The sequence below is a fragment of the Chiloscyllium punctatum genome, chromosome 17 (genome assembly GCF_047496795.1).
Source record: "Chiloscyllium punctatum isolate Juve2018m chromosome 17, sChiPun1.3, whole genome shotgun sequence".
NCBI classification, from domain to species: Eukaryota; Metazoa; Chordata; class Chondrichthyes; order Orectolobiformes; family Hemiscylliidae; genus Chiloscyllium; species Chiloscyllium punctatum.
In genome coordinates this window covers 73,099,902-73,124,826 of record NC_092755.1, presented here as the reverse complement: position 1 = coordinate 73,124,826, position 24,925 = coordinate 73,099,902, and the positions used below count along the sequence as shown (strand labels likewise).

The 24,925-nt window shown below is 41.2% G+C and overlaps 1 protein-coding gene across 1 annotated transcript in view; it reads left to right on the top strand.

The window, feature by feature from the left end:
* The first annotated feature begins 11,452 nt into the window (after nt 1–11,452).
* The window catches only part of LOC140487968 (leucine-rich repeat-containing protein 43-like), a 79,488-nt gene continuing 66,015 nt past the window's right edge, over nt 11,453–24,925 (top strand). The window contains exon 1 of the mRNA XM_072587441.1: nt 11,453–11,664. Coding sequence (XP_072443542.1) covers nt 11,578–11,664 — 87 coding nt within the window. The 5' untranslated portion in view covers nt 11,453–11,577. The remainder of the gene's footprint in view (nt 11,665–24,925) is intronic.

Here is a 24,925-nt window from a genome sequence, read left to right as displayed (position 1 = left end):
CTTAATCTGATAATGATGTCACTCACTCAAACTCCACCTTCATGTGATGATAAAGTGTCTACACTTCATGTGAAACTTTGATTCACCAATGCACCTGCTTTCTAATTTTCACTGACTTTCTCCTTTTCTTGAAAAAGAGGAAAGGGAATTCAATTTAGGCAGTGACATAAAACGGTAGTGATGTCTCAACACTTTTCAGAAATAAAGCAGGATGCTGATGTGCTCTCACCCTGGAAGTATTTCAGCCTAATGGCTCCTGTCGAATAGATGCTGGGGCTCAGCAGTACCTCACTGTAGAGTCAGGTATTCAAGTTCAAGCTCTGAGCATGAGGGTGAGCATGCTTTTCATGTGCCCCTCCTCTCATGTGACTGATCACGGTCCTGCTCCATCCTGTTCTCTTTGACATTTACATAGGAAAGGAACATTGGAAAAGTAGTAGGCCCTTCAGTCCATTGAGTCAGTTCTGCCATTCAATTGTGCCGCAGCTGACGTTTATCTTAGTATTGGATACCTGACTTGGATTCATAAACTTTATTGCCCTTTAATTCTCTTGTCTCGCAAAAATCGATCAGCTTTAAAATTTTCCATTGACTCAGCTTCAATACATATGAGGAGCTGGGATGGTGGGTGGGGAGATGAATTCCAGATTACTATTTCTTTTTCTGTGAAGAAAGAGCCTCCTAATAACAGCCCAGATAGCCTAGCTCTAATTTTAATGTTATGTTCCCTTGATCTGGAATCTCCCTATAAAAATCCTTTAATCATCTTCAACATCTCGACTGGATCACCCTTAACATTGTATATTTAGCCACTTTTGGTGGGTAGTGGGTGCTCAGGTATCCTGGTGGCTATTAGTCTGCCTGTCTGACCAATGTAGTGTTTGTTACAATTCTTTCAGGGTATCTTGTATTTGACATTCAATTTGCTGTTTGTTGGTACAGGGTCCTTTAGGTTCATCAGTAGCTGTTTTAATGTGTTGGTAGGTTTGTGGGCTACCACGATGCCAAGGTCGGAGTAGTCTGGTAGTCATCTCCGAGATGTCTTTGAGGTATGAATTTGGCGAGAGTCTCTGGGCATGTTGTGTCTTCTTGTTTGGGTTTGTTGTTTAAGAATTGGCGGACTGTGTTTATCGGGTGCCCATTGTTCTTGAATATACTGTGCAGGTATCTTTCTTCTGCTGCTCGTAGTTCCTGGGTGCTGCAGTGTGTTGTGTCCCATTTAAATAACATCATATACAAAATACCCTGCAAAGATAGCAACAAACACTACATCGGTCAGACAGGCAGACTAATAGCCACCAGGATACATGAGCATCAACTAGCCACCAAAGACATGATCAGCTATCAATAGTATCCTTACACAAAGACAAAGAAGGAGACCACTTCAACTGGGTCAACACATCCATCCTAGGACAGGCTAAACAGAGACACACACAGGAATTCCTCAAGGCCTGGCATTCAAACCAGAACTCCATCCACAAGCACATCAATTTGGACCCCATTTACCAACCTCTGAGCAAAAAACGGAAATGATATCACCCTCCATAACAGACCAAGACACATAAATAGCAAGCGGGACAGAACATCAGTGCTTCACCAGAGGCTCACTGTTAATGCAACCTAGCATGGTGACAAAACATCTAAGAACAAACCTCCCAGCTCAGTGAGCAAACTTACAACCTGAACCTCAACCTGAGCTAAAAATCTTCTCAAAAATCACATTGTACATTTAAGCGACCTGATATCAAATATGTCAACCTATCCACATAATTTAATCCATTTTCATTCAACTGAATTGATTCGTGAATGGCATGGTGGCTCAGTGGTTAGTGCTACCTCACAGCGCCAGGGATCTGGGTTCGATTCCAGTCTCGGGTAACTGTCTGTGTGGAGTTTGCACATTCTCCCCATGTCTGGGTGGGTTTCCTCCGGGTGCTCCAGTTTCCTCTTACAATCCAAAGATGGGCAGGTCAGGTGAATTGGCTTTGCTAAATTGCCCGTAGTATTCAGGGATGTGTGGATTAGGTGCAATAGTCAGGGGTAAATGTAGAGAAATAGGGTAGGGAATGGGTCTGGGTGAGTTTCTCTTCAGAGGGTCAGTGAGGACTTGTTGGGCCAAAATGGCCTATTTCCACACTGTAGGGACTCTATGCCGAACTCCTGAGTCCAATAAATCCTTTCTGATACATACAGTGGCCAGAACTAAATCCAATATATTAAATAAAATCTCACCAGAAATGTTTATAGCTATAACACAACTATCAATCATTAACATTCCAGTCTGCTTTTTTTTAGATTAGATTCCCTACAGTGTGGAAACAGACCCTTCAGCCCAACCAGTCCACCCTGACCCTCCGAAGAGTAACCCATCCAGATCCATTTCCCTCTGACTAATGCACCTATCACTATGGGCAATTTAGTAGGGTCAATTCACCAGACGTGCACATCTTTGGATTGTGGGAGGAAACTGGAGCACCCGGAGGAAACCCACGCAGACATGGGCAGAATGTGCAAACTCCACACAGACAGTCATCTGAGGCTGGAATCGAACCCAGGTCCCTGGTGCTGTGAGGCAGCGATGCTAACCACTGAGCCACCATGCTTGAGATAAAGGTAAAATTTCATTAACATGTGTTTTAAGCTTTTCCTGATTTCAGCACAAATCTCACCACTCATCCATATCTCCAAGCTTCTTGCCGTTTGGAAAATACAAATGGCACTTTGTCATTTGCTAGGTTTGCAAATAGAGTTTAGTCTATCAGAGTCCTTTAGGAATTTGTTGTTTGCCTCCATATGATTTACAATGCCTGAGTAAACTTAGTCCTTCAGCCCAAGTCATTTATAAATAGAGTAAAAAGCTGAGATTCCCCCACATTCCTGAAGGGCATCACTAGTTGCAATCTGTCACGAAAGTACTCCAGATAAGAACCCATGACCATAGGATCCCTATAGTGTGGAAGCAAGCTATTCAGCCCATCATATGTGTGATATGACTCCCTGGGCCACACCCAAACTTTAATTCAGATGTCATTATTTATGTGTTCAATTGAGGCCTCCATTTATTGCTTATTCAACTTCAAAATATTTATTTAATTGCTATTTGTAGAAGCTGGCTGTATGCACCAATATTCCTACATTACAATAGCGATTATATTTCAAAAATAGTTTATTGGTGGTAAAGTGCCTTGGGATATTGTGAGACAGTATAAGGCATTACACACCTGGAAGTCATGCATTCACTCCCAGAAACATTCACCAAACATTGCTGCTTATGATGTGGTCTCCTCTACATTGGGGAAAAGAAGCATAGACTGGATGACTACTTTGCAAAACGCTTCCATTCTTTCCGCAAAAATGACCCTGAGCTTCCAGTTGCCTGTTACTTCAACCCACCATTTGTTTCCCTGGCTAACAGCTCTGTTTTGAGTTTGCTGCAGTTCTCATGTGAGGATCAGTGCAAGCTTGGGACCTCTGCAGCCTTCCAGAATCAATATCAAATTCAATAGTTTTAGGGCTTGAGCACATTTCCCCATGTCTTTCTCCTACCTCCACACACTGGGTCTTGTCATTACATGAGTTACTACCATACACAACTCATTGTCTGCTGCTGATAGCCCCCATTCCCCTAGGCTGACCTTTATCCACTCCTTTGTCTATTCAAATGCTTTTCTGTCTCCTTGGGCTGTATCTCCACCTATCGTTTCCTCCTTCTCCCTTCCCCGACCCTATCGGCTGCACAAACACCAGCCTTTCCCTAACTACAATCTGTTCTGAAGCAGAGTCACTGGACCTGAATCACAGCTCCACACTTGCTGCCAGATCTGCTAAGTGTTTCAAGCAGTTTCTGTTTTTGTTTCTGATTTACAGCATCCGCAGTTCTTTCAGGTTTTTGTTCCCCAAACATTGATTGGTGTGGTGGGAATATCATTGGATGAGTATTCCTAAAAATCTGATTAATACTCTGGATATACAGGATTAAGTCCTAATGCAATGATTGGTGGACTTTAAATTAAATGAATTAATATTAATAAAATCTGGATTTGAAAGCTAGTCAGAATAATGGTGACCAGAAAACTACCATAGATTGTTGCAAAAATCCATTGGGTTCTCTAATGCTGTTTAAGAAAAGAAATCTGCTGTCCTTTGCAATGCTGTCTTGTTCAGTAGTGGGTAGCTGGTTATAACCTTGGGCCAAGTCAAGACTACAGAAATATTTCGCAACCAAAAAGGAAAATGCTGGAAAATCTCAGCAGGTCTTGCAGCATCTGTAAGGAGAGAAAAGAGTTGACGTTTTGCGTCTAACTGACCCTTGATCAAAGCTGAAATATTTTGCACCTTTGTGAACTAATAATATCTCCTCAATCCTAGGCAGAAGGTAAGCATCCTTGCTGGTTTTACACTGAGTGCCCAATAATTGACACAGATCCTCAATTTTCCATCTTTCTCATGAGGAAAATGGGAGAGGGACATGGACTTGACTCCTCTTGGATGACTGGGAGAAAGTGAGGACTGCAGATGCTGGAGATCAGAGTCAGGAGTGTGGTGCTGGAAAAGCACAGCTGGTCAGGCAGCATCAGAGGAGCAGGAGAATCGACGGTTTGAGCATAAGCTCTTCATCAGGAATGAGACTCATTCCTGAGCTTATGCTCGAAACATTGATTCTCTTGCTCCTCAGATGCTGCCTGACCAGCTGTGCTTTTCCAGCACCACACTCTCTACTCCTCTTGGATGACACCTCCCTCCAAAGACTAATCAGGTCATCCCAGATCCTTCCAGTGATGGACTCAGGTCCAATAGTGAGGAATCTTTACCAGAAAGTCACTTTTAGTCACAATCATGTGGCTTATCAGGTCACAATGCTCAACATCATTGTCTTCTTGGTGCGAGTAAAAACTGAGTCAAGAGTGTGGTGCTGGAAAAGCACAGCAGGTCAGGCAGCATCCAAAGAGCAGGAGAATCAATGTTTCGGGCATAAGCCCATCATCAGGAATGAGGCTTGTTGGCCGGGGGCTAAGAGATAAATGCGAGGAGGATGGGGTTGGGGAGAAAGGTAGCTGAGAATGCAATAGGTAGATGATGGTGAGGGAGAAGGTGATAGGTCAGAGAGGAGGGTGGAGCGGATGGAGGGATTAGGTGATGGACAGGTCAGGAGAGTGCTACCCAGTTGGAAGCTTGAGACTGGGATAATGTGGGGGGGGAGGGGAAATGAGGAAACTAGTGAAATCCACAATAATCCTGTGTGGTTGCAGGGTCCCAAGGCAGAAAATGTGGCTTTCTTCCTCCAAGCATCAGGGGGTAAGGATTTGGCAATTGAGGAGGCCCAGGGCATGGGAGGGGGAATTGAAGTCTTCAACCACAGGGTGATGGGGTAGGTTGGTGCGGGTGTCCAGAGATGTTCCCTGAACTGATCCACAAGTAGGTGTCCTGTCTCCCTGATGTAGAGGAGACCACATCGGGTGCAACAGATACAGCAGATGACAGTGTTGCAGTGTTGAAGGTGCAGGTAAATTTCTGTCAGATATGGAAGGATGCTTTGGGACCTTGGACGGAGGTGAGTGGAGTGGTGTGGGCGCAAGTTTTGCACTTCCTGCAGTGGCAGGGAAGGTGCTGGGAGCGGGGTGTGGGCTGGTGGAGTGGGGTTGGGGTTAGGGGGGGGCGCTGGGGGTGATGGTGGTGGTAGATCTAATGAAGGAGTTGCAGAGGGAACGATCTCTCCGTAACACTGATAGGGGTGGGGAGGGAAAAATATATCTGGTGGCGGGGTCCAGAAACTAGCGGACTCCTCTGGGTCATTTCCAATCGCCAACGTCCATCTTTGAAATGAGTTTAGAGACATTTCCTCCAGTTGCTATATGACAGTGGCAGATTGAAGGAAATCTATTGCTGCTATTAGTTAGAGGCAACCCTTTTTGCCACTGAAATTGCTTATCTGCAATGATGAGGCAGCTCTCTCCTTACACTGAGTGGGAGCACTATTACCTGTGACACGTGATGCTGGAGCAAGGCCTGAGGTTGACCTGAAGGAGACAACTGGAATGGGCCTTCAAGTTCAGTGACACTGTGGCTGGGTAAAGGAACAGCCTGCTACCCAGCTACTCGATCAGTTCCAGGGTCCTGATATTCCTTGTGTGTGTGTGTGGAGAAAGGTCAAAGACTTCAGAGCTCCGTCTGCCAACTTTGTATTTGCTGCTTACTCTGGATACCATGCAGACTTTCCAAGGGTATCAGGATATCTCTCAATACAGTCGACACCTCACACTACAAACCCTTGGAGTTTCAATCCAGTCATGATCTTCGAAAAACCTAGGAAAGTGGGATTGAAGAATTTGAGGCAGAGCTTGATGTAACCATGGGAAGGGATCTCTGACCTTACAACGCAGATGCCAGGATTTGGAAGCAATATTGATCAGCTCCCACTCTTCAGCAAGGTGTTCACGTTAAAACTAACATTAATTAGGCACAATATTTCAGACCCACTGCCAAATTTCAGACCCACTGTAGGGCAAGTCCCTATCACTCTACATAAGACTGAGTTCCTTCCTGAATGAAGCTTGCTCCTCCATGTGGTCCAGCTAGTACAACACCTGGTGAGAAGGAAGGGCCATCACACTGGACAGGACCTCTGGGCCTGACAGCAATGGGAGTCGGGCTGGTACAGGGCAGTCTCATTTAAAGGGCCCAGCCCTGGCAAGATTCCAATATCGCTCGAAAGGGAGCATCCCTCAAACGGGATTGGCCGTGAGGCTTATCAAGGAGTTAGGACAGCAAGGAGCAGATCTGAGATTGCCATGCAGCAATCTGTTTCACTGCCTCTTCAGCCCAGGCTGTACAGCCCACAGTCCTCGTGTTAAGAATGAATTCAATCCCCAAATCCAGATGATATGATCCTATGTGTCAAAGAAAGACAACTGAGCTTTGTCACGATAAGTTAAGAATGTGGTGCTGGAAAAGCACAGATGGCCAGGCAGTGTCCAAGGAGCAGGAGTGTCGATGTTTCGGGCATAAACCCTTTGTCAGCCCTTTCTGGCAAAGGGCTTCTGCCTGAAACGTCGATTCTCCTGCTCCTCGGATGCTGCCTGACCATCTGTGCTTTTCCAGCACCACACTCTTGACTCTGATCTCCAGCATCTGCAGTCCTCATTTTCTCCTTTGTCACTATGAAGCTTCCTCAAGGTTCTCTTGTACCACAGTCCTTCAGCTGCCTGCTCCTGGCTGATTTGGAGAAGGGAGAACAAAGTCGTCAAACAGTTTCACCAGATCAAGGGATATGAAGACCAAGTCCTCACTTTCAGCTTACTTGTACACGTACAAACTCTCCTCCAACTGTGTCAGGTTACTGCTGTACCCTAAAACCTTTGTTTGTGCCATTGTGGACTTCTTTGAACATCTGTGCCTCCTCCTTGTATTTCCTGTCATACTTTCCCACATGGGTGTCACCTGCTCGCTCATCGTAGACTATCTGTCATTCTGTCATTCAATGAGATCATGGTTAATCTGTGCTGAATTCTGTATACCTGTCTTTGGCCCATATTCCTTAATACCTTTGCTTGGCAAAACTTTATCTATCTCAGATTTAAACTTGACAACTGATCCAGCATCCATTGCCATTTGTGAAGCATTTACCACCCTTTGTGTAGAGAAGTGCCTCTTAACATCTCTCTTGAATGGTCTGGCCCTAGTTTTAAAATGTCCAACCAGTAGAGATAAATTATCTTTATCTACCATATTTTTTCCTATTAATATCTTGAAAACTTTGGTCATATTACACCTTAACCTTCTAAAGTCAAGAGAAAACATACCTACTTTGTACAATCTCTCCTCATAACTTGACCCCTGAAGCCCAGGTATTATTTTTATTAACCTAGGTGCATTCCCTCCAAGGTCAATCCTAAAGGTGTGGTGTCTCAGTTTTAAAAAAAACACCAAATAAGGAAAGCAAAGAAGAACTATGAGAAAATGGTTAACCTGAAGGGGAATACCAAAGTCTTCTATAAGGCAGAAAAAAGGTAAGAGAATACTTAAAGAAAGAGACCAAAACCGGGATTTACAGATGAAGGCAGGGTCATGGATGAGGTGTAAAATGGTACTTTCCATCTGTCTTTACAAAACAGGAGAATGCTGCTCAGGCCAAGTTGACACAGAAAGAATCTGTCACTCAAAGATATCAAAACTAATAAGGAAGAAGTTTTGGGTAGATTGTTGGCACTTAAAGTTAGCAAAACACTGGTACCAGATGAGATGTATCTAAAGATTTTGAAGGAAGTGAGGGTAGAAATTGTGGAGGCATGAGCCATTGTATTTCAGTCTTCCCTATACTGCAGGGAGATACCAGAAGACTGGAGAACTGCCAACATTACGGCCTTGTTCAAAAAGGATTGTCAGGATAATCTCAGCAATTTTAGAACAGTTAGTTTAATTTAGGTAGTGGGGAAACCTTTGGCAACCAATCGTTGGGATTGAATCAATAGTCATATGGAAAATGGTGAGTTTATTAGGAACAGGCAGCATGGATTTCTAAAGGGGAAATTATATTTATCTAACCTGCTGGAGTTTTTTGAAGTGGTAATGGAAAATGTTGATGAGGGTAACACTTTTCACACGGTACCCATGGATTTCCAGGAGGTCTTGTGACTCACAATGACTCACAATAGACTTGGTGATGGTGTAAGAGGATCAGTGACAATGTGTACACCAAATTGACTGAGTGATAGAAAACAGACCGTAATAGTCAATGGATATTTATTTGATTGATGTAACATTTGTTGTGGAGTTCCCCAAGGGGTCAATACTGGGGTCCCTAGCCTTCCCTGATATATATTACTGCTCTGGATCTCGATGTGTCGGGGACAATTTCAAGCTTGCAACAATTGGACCAATTGTAAACTGTGAGGAAGATAGTTTGGAACTTCAAAAAGACAAATTGGTGAAGTGGGTGGGTATGCAGCAGATGAGGTTCAATGCAGAGAAGTATGAGGTGATACATTTTGGTCAGGAAAACACCAAAAGAAAAGATAAAATAGGAGGCACAATTCTAAAAGGCGTGCATGAGTAGAGGGACCTGGGTGTATATGTGCACAGATCATTAAGGGTAGCAGGATAGGTGAGCAGTAAATAAAATGGATGACATTCTCGGCTTTATTAATTGGGGCATTGGTAGGTAATGTTGAACTTGTACAGAGCACTGGTTAGACCTCACCTGTTTAGACCTCATTGGTTAGGCCTCACCTGTGGGCGGCATGGTGGCACAGCGGTTAGCACTGCTGCCTCACAGCGTCAGAGACCCGGGTTCAATTCCCGCCTCAGGTGACAGTCTGTGTGGAGTTTGCACGTTCTCCCCGTGTCTGCGTGGGTTTCCTCCGGGTGCTCCGGTTTCCTCCCACAGTCCAAAGATGTGCAGGTCAGGTGAATTGGCCATGCTAAATTACCCGTAGTGTTAGGTAAGGGGTGAATGTGGGGGTATGGGTGGCTTGCGCTTCGGCGGGTCGGTGTGGGCTTGTTGGGCCGAAGGGCCTGTTTCCTCGCTGTGGGTAATCTAATCAAATCTAAAAATGAAGTATTATGCACAGCTGTAGTTGTTACATTGTAGGTTAGATGTGAATGCATTGGAGAGAACACACAAATGATTCCCTACATAGTTCTGGGGAAGAAGATTGAAGAAGTTGGGACTGTTCTCCTTGGAGAGAGGAAAGCTGAGAGGAGCTTTAATTGAGGTTTTCAAAATCATGAGAAGGCTGGACAGAGATTGAATCTGATTCCACTTGAAGAATCTGCCATTGATTCCACTTGTAAATCAAACAAGAATGAGAGATCATGAATTTAAAGTGACATGCAAATGAAGCAAGGGTGATGAGAGAAAACTCTTTTTCACACAGCAAGCAGTTAAGGTATAGAATGAACTGCCTGGAAATGTGATGGAGACAGGTTCAATTCAGGCATTCAAGTCAGTGTTGGACAGTGATTTGGATAATAATGGTGTGCAGGAAAATGGGGACAAGGCAGGAGACTGGCTCAATCTAATAGAGTGGTAGAGGCACAATGGGCCAAATTGTGTTAAGGCCATTTTATCAGATGTGCTAAGTGTAAGGAGGATTAAAGTAAGTGCGCCTGAAGACCAAATATCAACTTGGCAGATTGTAAAATTGAATTCAATAAGTTTGACTCATTGTGATTGGCACAAGAAATAAATAGCTTGATTGATTTCCCTAAAAGTCCAAGTAGTTCACCATTATCCTCCAGGGTACTCTTAACTAACCTGGCCTCATGAGATTAAGGCCCCATATTACACAGGTAGGGTTGAATCATATTAAAATCTGAAGTGGATTTACAGAAATATAGTCACTAAGTAGGTAACCCAACACCTACAACTGAATAAACTATAGACAAAAATGGTTTTGGCAGTGCTGCCCACATCTTAAAAATGAACTCAATTTTTTTCAATAAATCAGAAATGGAACTTATCAGTCAAGGCGGGAAAAGAAATAAGTCGCTTTTGTTCATGAGTCAGATTTCACTTCTGGTGGTAGCAGAAGGATAATGACTCGTAAGCCAGAGGTATGACCTACTTAAGGGGCAGAATGAGGCTGCTGGTTTTGGTGAGACAGTTTGTCAGGATAGGATGGAGCCATTGTGACTTTGAAAAGCCATGTTCTGCAATAAAGGTGCATTGAACTGCATAATCCAAAATCACTTTTCATCAGAATGAATTTAAAGAATGACAAAGAGGAGATAGAAGGTTGGAAATAGAAGTATTCAGGAAAGCTCTGTTGTGTTCCATTGAATAGACACATAATCACAATGAAAATCACATAATTGTGCATAATCATAATCATATATAGTCATGCTAAGTATTAACTGTGTTATTTACAATAGACACAGAAAACTCTTCATAAATTATGGTCATGCGTGTTCAATGGCCTACGTCAGGCATTCATACCTCATCAGATAAATCTTTCACATGTAAAACCCCCATCTGATCTGGTGTCACTTTAAAAACCCTGATGCTATTTCTGAGAGGCAGGATGAGGGTGAAGAATCAGAACAGTTGTGGTGAGGAGGCAGGGGCCGTTCATGGTATTACAATCCCAATGATGTAACAGACTGAACAGCCAATGCTGGAAAACCAGATCCAAGAGGATCCATAAGGTGCACTCATGAATGATTATCCTTGTTTACATCTGAGGAAAAACGCTACAATAAATGTATATAATAGCGATCTTAGAAATCATCAGGAATGCAGCAATATCCCTTTAAATTACATCCATACCCTTCACTTTTAGAAGTGCTGTTGCTCGGCAACTGGGAATACTTTCCAGCAACTATGGTGTCAAACTACAGCAAATTGACTGTCACTAAGCAACATTTGTAAATTCTGTGGCTTCCTGTACATTGGAGGCACTGAATCTTGCTGAGGGATAATCTTTCCATTGTCAAGAAATGTTCAGGCTATCACCTTCCCTACATACCTAGATGTATCCATGGTACTTAAAACCATTTAATCTAGGTCAAATGGACACTTTGTGGTATCAGCATGTGGAGAATTGAACTGCTCATGTTGTTAGACTTCTGAAAACGTATGAAATGGACGTGGTCACTGCTTTCAAAGCTTTCCAGCAAGAGATGAGGGCTTTGTCTCTGAAAGGTTTTCCTTGTGGTATTGGAAGTTGGGTAAGAATGTACAGCCTATTCCAGTTAAACAATTTCAGAACTTGGAAATTAATTCCCAGTGAGAAAACCAGTTAGGTATTTGAAAAATTGGTCTAAAATTTAAAATTCTTAACAAATTTTCTTGCATGTTGTAATTTGCTAAAAAAAAATTTAACGACTAAACCAAAGATTATTTTTGTCACATTCTTGTTTGTCTGATCAATGTATAAGAAATTTTCCAATTGTAATATGGAACAATTTGTAACATTAATATGGAGAATTATCAGGTTGTACAAATATGACTTGTGAGAAAATACTTTATTCATCTGTGTCATTTATCTGTTACTGAAAGAAACGGTCACATCCATGTTTAAAATAGGAAATCACCTATCTAGTCAAAACTTGTTCACAATTGAGTACTTGCATTAACATTAATTGAAAAGTTGCCAGTTACAGAATCGTAAGTGCTCTGTTTATTTCGGGCAGAAACAATTTATACAATAGTTCATGCTTGCTCAGATGTGCATGTGTATAAATGTGACTCACTAGATGAGCAACTCGAATTTCATCCATGTTCTTGAATATTCTAAGCTGGCTATTCCTCCGGTATCAAGTATTGATTCCCAATTTATATTTAATAAACTAGTCAGATTATTTGAAATCATCAGCTTGCAAAATAAATAGCTCATAAGTTCATAAGATATCAGAGAAGAATTAGGCCATTCAGCCCGTCAGGTCTGCTCCGCCATTCGATCATGGCTGATATGCTCCTCACCCCCATTTTCCTGCCTTCTTCCCATAACCCTTCAAATCTGTCTAACTCCTCCTTATACTTACTCACTGTCCCAGTATCCTCTGCACTTTGACGTAGCGAATTCCGCAGATTCACAACCCTTTGGGAGAAGTAGTTTCTCCTTAACTCTGTTTTAAGTTTGCTCCCCCTTATCCTGAGACTATGACCTGTCATCCTAGAATGTCCCACAAGAGGAAGCATCCACTCCATGTGTATCTTATCCATATCTTTTATCATCTTGAATACCTCAATTTGATCTCCCCTCATTCTTCTAAATGCCAGAGAGTACAAGCCTAAACTATTCAATCTCTCTTCATACAACAAACCCCTCAGCTCTGGGATCAATCTATCAAACCTCCTCTGAACTGCCTCCAATGCCACTACCTCTGTGTTCAAATAAGGAGATCAAAACTGTGCACAATACTCCAGGTGTGGTCTCCGCAATGTCTTGTATAGTTGAGGATTAATTTTTAAAAATGTATTCACAGGATGTGGATGTTGCTCACTATGCCAGCATTTATTGTCCATTGGTAATTGCCCTGGAGAAGGTAGGGTGAGTACCTTCTAGAAGCACTTGATGTGTAGGGCCACCCACAATGCTGTTAGCGAGGGAGTTTCAGGAACTTCACCCCAAAGACAGTGAAGGAATGGTGATAATCCTCCAAGTCAGGAGGGTGAGGGGCTTCAGCTGATGGTGTTCCATTGCATTTGCTGCCACTATTCTTTGAGACGATAATAAAAGGTGTGAGTTTGGAAAGCAACCTCACTAAGTTGTTGCAGTGCATCTTGTAGCTGGTATAAACTGCTACCACTGTGCATCTGAGGTGGCTAGAAGGAATGTTGAGGGTTTTAGATGGGGTACCATTCAACTGGATTGCTTTGTCCTTAATGGTGTCAAGCTCTTTGAGTGTTGTTGGAGCTGCACTCCAGAAAAATGCAGAATGTTCACACTCCTAACTTGTGCTTTGTAGATGATGGAAAGGTTTTGAACATTATAACTGTAACTTGTTGATTATAGATGATATGGCTTCTCTCACATCGTCTGGCATACTGCCAAGCAAATTTAGGTTTCACCCACTAACATTAAATCCGGTGAATCCTCCTTGTCTTCAACTGAAGAAATAGTCTCTCAATAAGACAGGCTGACTTATAGTTCAATCAATTAATCATATTTAAAGGTAAAAATGAAGCACATTAAAACAGTTAGCTCAACAAGATTCACTACCTTACAACATAAAGTTATTAAGTCCTGATTGTTCGACAATAAATGACCTATGCTCACTAATTCTTTTGAAAACTCTGAACCTGGAAACTATTCATTGAAAACTCAAGAATATGAGGTTTAAGTCACCTCACAATGTTCACTGATAGAACCTAAAGAACGACTGAGCTGTCCAAAAGCTGAAAGATACATTTCTCTACTGGCGTTAAATTGTCAGCCAACAATGGGGGTCAGTTTGCACAGTTGGCTGGACAGTTCATTTACAATGCAGATTCCCATACTGACTGAGGTCACCAGGAAGGCCCTATCTTCTCAATCTCACCTCAAGTGGTAGTGACCCTCAGGTTAAACTTATCACCAGTTCTCTCAAATAAGGGAGCCGTCTTTGGGACTATGGCAACTTTCACTTTCTTTAATCAAAAATCAGAAAATCCCACAGCTGAAAGACCTGTTAATACCCGACTTCCTCTTCGCTAGTTTGGCAATGATCTCTGTTTGAGTAAATCGGATCTGAAACAACGTCTTGGTCCAACTGAGCATCGCAGGCTATTTTTATAATCTGAACATATTTGAACCAATATTCCAAACTCAAACCCTTCAGAGTGATATGTTTCTACAATTGAAATCAGGCATCTGAGACACCATGAAAACACCTTTAGATGTTAGCCTGTTGTAAGTGAATATCGATTCATTTCTAACACTGAGAAATATCATCTGTAACGATCAATTTAAACTGAATATCTCGCTAGCATTAATAATTTTTAAAAATTATAGCTTGGACTCTCCTGTGATATTAAACATGATAGGTTTCTGATTTAAAAATAGAAAATGCTGGAGAAACTCTGTTTCAAAATGAGTCATATTGGATCCAAAACTCTGTTTCTGTTTATCTGTTTGCATAAAAAGCTGCCAGACCTGCTGTGTTTCTCGAGAAGTTTCTGTTTTTATTTCAGATCTCCACAGGAAGATACAAACAGTCTCCAAAGAAATATCCTTGTGTTTTAGGTTTCTGGTTCGTTATGACTCAATATGAATCACAAGATACCACATTGGAGACTGTTTGCCAAAACCAAGGTAGACAAGGATATTGCCAAGACTGGAAGGTGTGAGATATAGGAAGAGGTTGGACAGGCTGAGGCTTTTTTTCCCTGGAGCATTACCAACTAGAGGTTGATAAAATCATGAGGGGCATAAATAAGGTCTTTTACCAAGGGTAGGGGAGTCCAAAACTATAGGGTCTAGGTTTAAGGTAGGAGAGGAAAAATTTACAAGGAGCCCTAAGGACAACTTTTTCATGGAGATGGTATGGTGTGTGTATGGAACGAGCTTCCAGAGGAGATGGTGGTGACGTGTACAATTAAAACATTTAAAGACATATGGACAGGTACATGATTAGGAGAGATTTACAGGGATATGGGCCAAATGCAAGCAAATGGGACTAGTTCAGTTTAGGATATCTGGTTGGCATGGACAAGTTGGACCAATGGGTCTGTTTCCATGTTGTATGATTCTGTGACTCTATATAGTTAGGGGGAAACCTTAAAGTGTGGACAAGAAACTAATTGGGAAGTTTATGGCAGGATATTAGCATGACAAGAACCAGGATACATTTCACCATGGCAAGGAGAATGAGAAGCTGGCAATATGGCATTGGCCAACTTTTATGTTTAATGTGAAGGAAAATTTTCTTGGTTGTACTGTAGCTGGGCTTATCCTATCCACCAGGACTTTGCTCACCTGACATTTTCAGAGGTTTCCTGTTTCCAGTGAGATGCTAATCCAAGGCTCCCTCTACCTTCCTTGATGGATGTAAAAGCTCTCATAACACTACTTCACAAAGGTCAGAGGAGTACTACTGGTCTCCTAGCCAAATCATCAACACCACCAAATTTGATTGTCTGGTATTTCCCTCATTGATATTTGTGTGATTTTGCTTTGGGAACATTTATTCATGCTCTTTCTATAATTGTTTCCAAATTTTTCCCCAAATTCTTGGTACTATCTCCAGTTTGCATACAATACTTTATGATCTGAAGTACACTTCTCCCTCTGCTGTTCAACTTGAAATATTACATTACAGGTGAGTAATAGGTGTGAATGCATCATGACAGAGGCAAGATTAGGGTGCACTGCATTGTCTGAATGCTTTTTTCTTCATTTTATCATCCAATAAACTGGGCAATTTGCAGTGATATTTATATTATATATAAATCTATTTTATAGATTTTTGAATTAGAATTAGAATTAGCTTTATTGTTACATATACTCAAAAGAGTGCAGTGAAAAGTTTGCAAGTCACCACTTATGGTGTTATCTCAGGTACAGAGGTACATAGGTACAGATTCTTAAGTACAAATTCTTAGGAAAAGAATTTTGAAAAATAAAGAAATAAGAAGTCCGGCATTACAGATCATAGGGACAAATGAGAAAATAAAGAAATTAAAAAGTTCAGAATAACATTCCTTTCAACCCAGGCCACACTGGCACTAGCCTCGAGAGTTATTTATTGAAAATCCTCCCAGACAGGAGAATAATCTCCAGTACATTAAAATGAGCAATGATAGGCACATTTAAATATTTGATTTGTCATTTTCTTTGAAACATTATATTTATTAATGAAAATGTATTGAAAATGGAAAAATGGCTGTTTGATTGACTGTCACACACTGTCCTAGTGAGTCTTGAGAAGATTTGTAGCTCAGGTTGAGGTTCTGGATGTAGGTTTGCTCGCTGAGCTGGAAGCTGGTTTTCAGATGTATCATCATCATACTAGGTAACATCTTCAGTAAGCCTCCAGGTGAAGCACTGGTGATGTAGCCCACTTTCTATGTATGTGTTTGGGTTTCCTTGGGTTGGTGATGTCATTTCCTCTGGTGGTGTCATTTCCTGTTCTTTTTCTCAGGGGCTGGTAAATGGGATCTAAGTTAATGTGTTTGTTGATAGAATTCTGGTTGGAATGCTATGCTACTAGGAATTGTCCTGCATGTCTTTGTTTGGCTTGTCTGAGGATTAATGTGTTGTCCTTCCTCATCCGTATGTAAGGATACTAGTGAGATTGGGTCATGTCTTTTTGTGGCGAGTTGATGTTCATGTATCCTAGTGGCTGGTTTTTGCCTGTTTGTCCAATGTAGTGTTTGTTACAGTTCTTGCAAGGTATTTTGCAAGTGACATTAATTTTACTTGTTGTCTGTTTAGGGTCTTTAAAGACTCTAAAGACCCTAGGCAGACAACAAGACATAGCCACGAAAAGACATGGCCCACTCTCACTAGTACCTTTACATAAGATGAGGAAAGACACCACTTTGACTGGGACAACATACCCAACCTCGGACAAGCCAAACAGACACGCGCACGAGAATTCCTAGAAGCATAGCATTCCAACCGGATGTCTATCAACAAACACATTGACTTGGATCCCATTTACCACTCCCAGAGGAAATGACATCACCAACCCAGGCAAACTCAAACACATAAATAGAAAGTGGGCTACACCACCAATGCTTCATCCGGAGGCTCACTGAAGATGTTATTTAGTATTAATGACAATACACACAAAATGATTGAAAATGAGCCTTCCAGCTCAGTGAGCAAACCTACATCCAGAACCTCAACCTGACCTACAAATCTTCTCAAAAATCACCAATACCTAAAATGCACTAAAACTGGCCCAAAAATGGGAAACCAATGCCATCCGGCAGAGCACCACCCGTGAGCAGCTGGACTTCCTGCACAAATGCCTGAGGAAATATGTTCTACCTAAATGTCTTAAATGCAAACCTCCCCTTAACACCCCACTAGGTAAAAGAATAGCAAAACAAAATGGCCGCAGAATGCTTAGAGAAATTAATAATGATGCCCACAACACACTCCGTAAATACAACCAGGAAATTTTGCACCAAAAATCTTTACTCACTAATGCAACAGACCATGAATGGACAGACACAGTACAACAAGCCATAGACATTAGACAGTGACAAACACAGAAAATGAAAAAAACTGGACCTGCAGAAAAAACTAGACAAACTCACACAAAATAACAACGCTGACAACACAGAAGTTTGGATGAAAAACTTATTTGACCAACCCTTAACAGACATTGAAAAAGCTGTCTTGTTAAGAGGCTTAAATTACAACTTGCAGGATGCGGACAAGAAAGATTTCTTAGCAGCATTAGAATTAACACTGAAAGACAACCAACTCACAGAAGAAACCCAGCAAACCATCAGACACACAGTCATACCAACATTAGGCAGGAAAAAGAAGGAAACACAATCAATACACATGAAAGGAAAGCACTAGAAAGACTAAAAAAAATAAAAACATTATTATCCTACCTGCAGACAAAGGACGCTTGACAGTCATTTTAAGTCAAAAGACTATATTGAACAAAGTGAACACACTACTTGCAGATACCAATGCTTACCAACAAGTGGTGATAGACCCAACCACACAACTAGAGAACCGAATCACAGCCCAACTCAAAAATCTTCAGAAATCTTGAGAAATAAATAAGACCGACTTCCAAAAAATGAAACCAGACGGATCCAACATACCACACTTCTACGGATTACCCAAAATTCACAAACCAGGAGCCCCCCTCAGACCCATAGTCTTGCTACCTGGAACACCAACTTACAGATTGGCCAAGGACTACACCAAAGACTAAAATACTTAGTAGAAGACTCACACCACTCCATCCATTCCACCCAAGAATTCCTGAAGACCCATCAATGACACTAAGATAGAAGAGGATGAAATAATGGTCTCCTTTGATGTAACAGCTCTGTTCACATCCATCAACATCAACCTGGCCAAGGAAACACTGATTGCACTATTAGAGGAACCAAAGACACATACATCAAACACCACCAACCTGATCAACAAGGACAATATTTTCAAGCTAGTGGACCTATGCCTTACCACCCATTTCACCTTCAACAACAAAACCTACAGACAAACCAATGGAACACCCATGGGATCTCCAATATCAGGGTTCTTAGCAGAGGCAGTAATGCAAAGACTCGAACAAACAGCTCTGCCAACCATCCAACCCAAACTTTGGGTCCGGTACGTGGATGACACCTTTGTCATCACTAAATGAAACAAATTAGAGGAAACCTTCAAGACCATCAATAATACTCTTACTGGCATAAAATTCACTAAAGAGGAGGAAAACAACAACAAACTGCCATTCCTAGATGTCACAGTAGAGCGAACAGCCAATGGGGAATTTCAAGCCAGTGTCTACAGGAAAACAACACATGGACCAAATATTGAACCACAGAAGCAATTATCCCAATATCCACAAACAAAGCTGCATCAGAACATTATTTCAATAAGCCACCACACACTGCAGCACAGAGGAACTACACAGGGCAGAGGAAAAATCACCAATACAGCGTATTCAAAAAGAATGGGTACCTAATAAAAACAGTCCGCCGATTTCTCAGCAACAAACCCAAACTAGCAAACAAAACACACCCAGAAACCCTCGCCACTCTCCCCTACATTAAAGACATGTTGGAAATGACAGCCAGACTATGCAGACCCTTGACATCATAGTAGCCCACAAACCCACTAACACACTAGAACAGTGGGCGGCACGGTGGCACAGTGGTTAGCACTGCTGCCTCACAGCGCCAGAGATCCGGGTTCAATTCCCACCTCAGGCGACTCTCTGTGTGGAGTTTGCACGTTCTCCCTGTGTCTGCGTGGGTTTCCTCCGGGTGCTCCGGTTTCCTCCCACACTCCAAAGATGTGCTGGTCAGGTGAATTGGCCATGCTAAATTGCCCGTAGTGTTAGGTAAGGGGTAGATGTAGGGGTATGGGTGGGTTGCGCTTCGGCGGGTGCGGTGTGGACTTGTTGGGCCGAAGGGCCTGTTTCCACACTGTAAGTAATCTAATCTAATCTAAACAGCAGCTAATGAACTTGAAAGACCCTATACAGACAACAAGCAAAACTAATTTTTATGAAATACCTTGCAAGAACTGTAACAAACATTATATTGGACAAACAGGTGGAAAACTAGCCACAAAAAGACATAACCCACTGTCACTAGTATCCTTACATATGGATAAGGAAGGACACCATTTCAACTCGGTCAACACATCCATCCTCAGACAAGCCAAACAGAGACATGCATGAGAATTCCTAGAAGCATGACATTCCAAGCGGAAGCCTATCAACAAACACATTGACTTGGATCCCATTTATCACTCCCCAAAAAAAAACAGGAAATTACACCACCATAGGAACTGACATCACCAGAGGAAACAACATCACCAACCCTAGGAAACCCAAATGCATAAATAGAAAGTGGGCTACACCACCAGTGCTTCATCTGGAGGCCCACTGAAGATATTACCTAGTATGGTGATGAAACATCTGAAAATGAGCCTTCCAAGCTCGGGAAGCAAACCTACATCCAAACACTATCCTGTTTGGTAATAAGTAGTCTTCACATTTTCCAACTGTTGCATAGTCATGATTTTAACTCTGCCTCCCTAGCTATTTGTGTTCATTTTAATACCTGGGTTTTCAGGGGTGTTAAAGCTTCAGATAAGATATGACCCTGTGATTATCAAAATGTTTGTGTTAATTGATATTATTCAAAACCTGTACACTTTTATTTAGGATTGGGGACTGCAACAGCAATTTTGAGGTTGCCAGGGAAAACTTTATTTAAAATTTGTTCATGTTATCTGCTTTGGATTAGTTGCTGGCGAGCTCATTAATCTGTTTCTGTCGATTTGATGAAGGTGGAGAGTTTAAGAGTTTTGACCTGGCGCCAGAGGACAAATACTGATATAGTTCCAAATCAGGAAGTGGTGTGAAATGGACAGAAACTCACAGGTGGTTATGCTAGTTCTTCTAGGTGGTCGAATGTGTGGGTTTTGAAGGTACTAATGAGAAACTTTTAGTGAGTTACAGCACTACACCTCGTAGTTGGTATACACTGCTGCCACTGTGCGTCAGTAGTATAGAGAATGAATGGTGAAGGTGATTGATATGCTGTTATTCAAATGAATTGCATGTCCTGGATGGTGTTGACCTTTTTGAGTGGTGTTGACATTACATCCACTTAGTCAAATGGAGAGTAATCCATTGTAGCCCTGACTTGTACTTTTTAAGAGCTGGAAAAGTATTAGGAAGTGAGTTACTTGCCATACACTTTGTAGGCTTTGACCTGTTTGATTTGACTGGTCCAGTGACTTTTCTGACCAGGATGTTGATGCTGGGAAATTCACTGATGGCAATGCTGTTGAATGTCAAGGGAGGTATTTAGACACATAAGTGCTGAGAATGGTCATTGCCTGATACCTCTGTGTGCAGTAGCTACTTGACACTAATCAGCTCAGGTTCAGGTCTTCCATATGTGTATAGACTGTTCAGAGAGTTAAATAGGTTTTAATCTAACTGGTGAAACAATTGAACGCGGCACAGTCCATGTGTCTGCACTGTGACTATACCTGTCATCAGTAAATAGATAGAAGACTTGGCCGTGGTTACAAAGAACACAATCTCAAACTTTGCCAATCACACAGAAGAAGGGGGTTTGGCAAATAATATGGAGGACTATCTTCCTGGTGATAGGATGTGGAGGAGCTGGTGTTGGATTGGGGCGGACAAAGTTAAAAATCAAACAACACCAGGTTATAGTCCAACAGATTTGTTTGGAAGCATTAGCTTTTGGAGTGCTGCTCCTTCATCAGGTAGCTGTGGAGCGGGACCATAAACCTCAGAATTTATGGCAAAAGGTTACAGCGTCATGCAACTGAAATGATATATTGAACAAATCTAGATTGCTGTTAAGTCTTTCATCTTTTAGAATAGGTTGCAGGTTTCGATTCATTAATTTGTAAATTCCAGAACTTCTTTTAAGTCACATTCTCGAGATAACTTAAGGTTTCGTAAAAAAAGTTCAAGATAACTTAAGGTTTATATAAAGATTAACAGAATAAACTAATTGATAGCCAATACAATTTCAATTGGATAGAAATGTGAAATTATTAACTTTGGGAGAGAAGAAAAGCAGTGGGCACATACACTCAATGTTGGAGCATTGAAAGAAAAGAAAGGTTCAAGAGTTCAAATTGACTAAAAATGTATGTAGGCAGATAAAGTCGTAAAACAGGACACAAGGGCTTTGAATTCTAAGTGCAAGAATGAAACCTTTGCTGAATTTACATACGGCCAAGGTTAGGCCCCATTTAGAACTGTGTTGAGAGAGTGGCGCTGGAAAAGCACAGTAGGTCAGGCAGCACCTGAGGAGGAGAGTCAACGTTTCAGGCATAAACCTTTCGTCAGGAACACCTCATTCCTGATGAAGGGCTTATGCCTAAAACATCGATTCTCCAGCACCACATTCTCAACTCTCATCTCCAGCATCTGCAGTCTTCACTTTCTCTCTGTCTAGTACTGTGTCCAGTTTTAGGTGACTCATAAAATGACATTAAAGCCATAGGAAATGAATGGACCAGATTCGTCAAGATTACACTATGGGTGAGAAACTTGAGGCATGAGAAGGAATTTGAGGCACTGGAACAATCTCCACTGCAGCATTGAAGGTTCAGAAACAATTTAACAAACATACTTAAAATTGTGAAGAACTTGATGTGGTGAATGAAAAAAAAACTATTCCCTCTACCTTGAGAATTAGTTATGAGGGATGACAAGTTGTCAGTATGAGGAGAAAAGCTGGTAAAAAATTGCAAGGGAAAATTGGATAAAAGCTGAGAAGGAGTAAGATTTACCTTAATTGCTTGAGTAAAGATTTGGCATTCAGAAGATGGGTTGAATGGCCACCTTTATACTATGGAAACCTCAATGGTTCCGCTACAGTAGGAATGGTGTCGGAACTTATTTTGAATGCTGTTCAATAATTCTAATGTTTAAAAAAATATGTAAAATGTTTACTTTTTGCTGGCACTAGTTTATTTCATTGCTGATTAGTTGCCCCTCAATAGTAACTGCAAGGGTTTGAGTTGAATTAACATTTCTAGATTCCTTTGTGAACTGAATGAATATAAAGCAATGTTAATGAAATAGAAAATGCCCTGGCCTATTATTATAATAATTATTATAATATTATTATAATAATCCAGATCATTTCAACAATTAAATATAGTTAGATTTTTCATGAACAATTTATCCTTGGTATTATAAACAGAAGTTTATTTTGTTTTATTAAAGTTATTGAATCAAAGCTATTCACATGCATACACAGACCATCAAAGATGTCATTGCAGCTCTAGGACATGGGAAAGAACCGTTGTCTCTTAAAATGACAATGATACTCTTCTTTCTTAAAACTGCAGCTATTGTTGTTGCTTGGCAACTGAGAGTGTACCCCTTAGCAACTGCAATATCACGCTGATTGAATGATTTGTTACTAAACCTCATTCACAAACAATATGCCACACGGGCATATTTGGAAAAGCAATTCTTTTAATTACAGATTTATTCTTGCTGAACTGTGTATATCCACATGCTGTATCTATATCTGGAGCTCTACACTTGAGATCAAATGGTCATTGTATGACATTAACACCCAGGAAATCAGCTTCTTGAAGGTTTAGAAATGAACACTGTTACAGCTTTCAAAGCTTTCCAGCAACAGATTCAGTCACTGTGTTTGAATGACTTTCCCTGTGGTACTGGGAGTTGGGTAAGGAGCAACCAATCTATTCTAGTCAAAATATTTTAAAACTAAGCTGAAAACTTGTTCAAGTACAATTAAATTATTCTCGGCACAATTTCATTGTGTAGCCAACTAGGTGCTTTAGTTTTATCCTAATGACAGAAAATAAAACGTGTATTTTTAAACTGCAACAATGCCAGGTGTAAGATAACAAAAGATCAAAGTGTGAAATGCAGAGATGTGGAAATGTAACCTCCAGAGGCACAATGAAGTGCATAGATGGCCAGCACTTAAGTTTGTTTTGACAAAATCTAATCCACCTCTGCGTTCATGACCCTGTGCCATGTTGGTCTATCCTTTTTCACGTTTGGGAGTCCCTAAAAGTACACTTACCCTCATGATGTTGAGTCCCAATGTATATGGGGAATGAAAACCGTTGACATCGATGGTGCAGGGATTTTGGAAGCCCATTCAAAGTACATTAGGTTTGAGAATTCATGAAGGAAACAGAAGTCTAGTCTAGAGTCTGGGACATTCTGAAAATAAGTATAATAATATTTTCATATCTTCAAATGCCAATATTATTATGCTGGTTTTATAAAAATCATTAAGGGGCTTGGGCATAGATGGTTGGACCAGCATTTATTGCTCGTCCCTACTTGCCCTTGTGAAGGTGGTGCTGAATGTCTTCCTGAACCGCTGAAATCATTTAGTGTAGGTTAACCCACAATGTTATTACAGGGAATTCCATGATTTTGACCCAGTGACATGAAGGGACAGTGATCTATTTCCAAGTTAACAATTCCCTCCTGACTGTATATCACTGTCACCATCTCTGTGGGTCCGTCAGGTTGGTGGGGACAGGGCATATCCAGAGATGGTGATGGTGGTGTCTAGGACATTGTCTGTAAGATATGATTCCACGCGTATGTTTATGTCAGGCTGTTGTTTGACTAGTCTGTGAAACAACTTTGGTACTAGCCCCATATGTTTGTAAGGAGGACATTGCAGGATCCAGAGGCCTGAGGTTTGTCATTCTCGTTCTCAGTGACTTCATCAATGCCAAGACATCTGCGTGGTTCAATGTACTTTTTGAAACTTTTTTTTGCATTTGCACCTAAATCCCATTGCTGTTATCTGGTGTCACATATAAGCTAGCTCAGTAGAAAAGTAGTTTTCCTTCCCTAAAAGACATTTGTAAACCAGATGGGATCACTTTCAATTCCAGATTTGTAGTGAGTTCAGATTCCATCACCTGCTGTTGGCTAGATTTGAACCACAGATCAGAGTCTGGATGTTTGGACAACAAAGCCAGTGATAATACCACTACCTTCCCCATGTATTGCAACCTAGATATACTTTTAATGCAGTGACTCTTCATAAGGATTTGCCCATTAAAATTAATTTGGCTCTTACTTTGACCAGCCTACTGTATGTTTTCACATGCACTACAATGCTTTCCCAATGAAAGTATTATCAAAATACCATAGCAGCCAGTGCTGTCATCTTTTCAACTGGGATGTTAATGGCTCTAACTGATAAGAAAATAAACTCAGTTTTGACATTTGAAAAATCTAGCTAACCTTGTCATCGATTGACAGATATTCTGTTTTGAAATCGAATCAG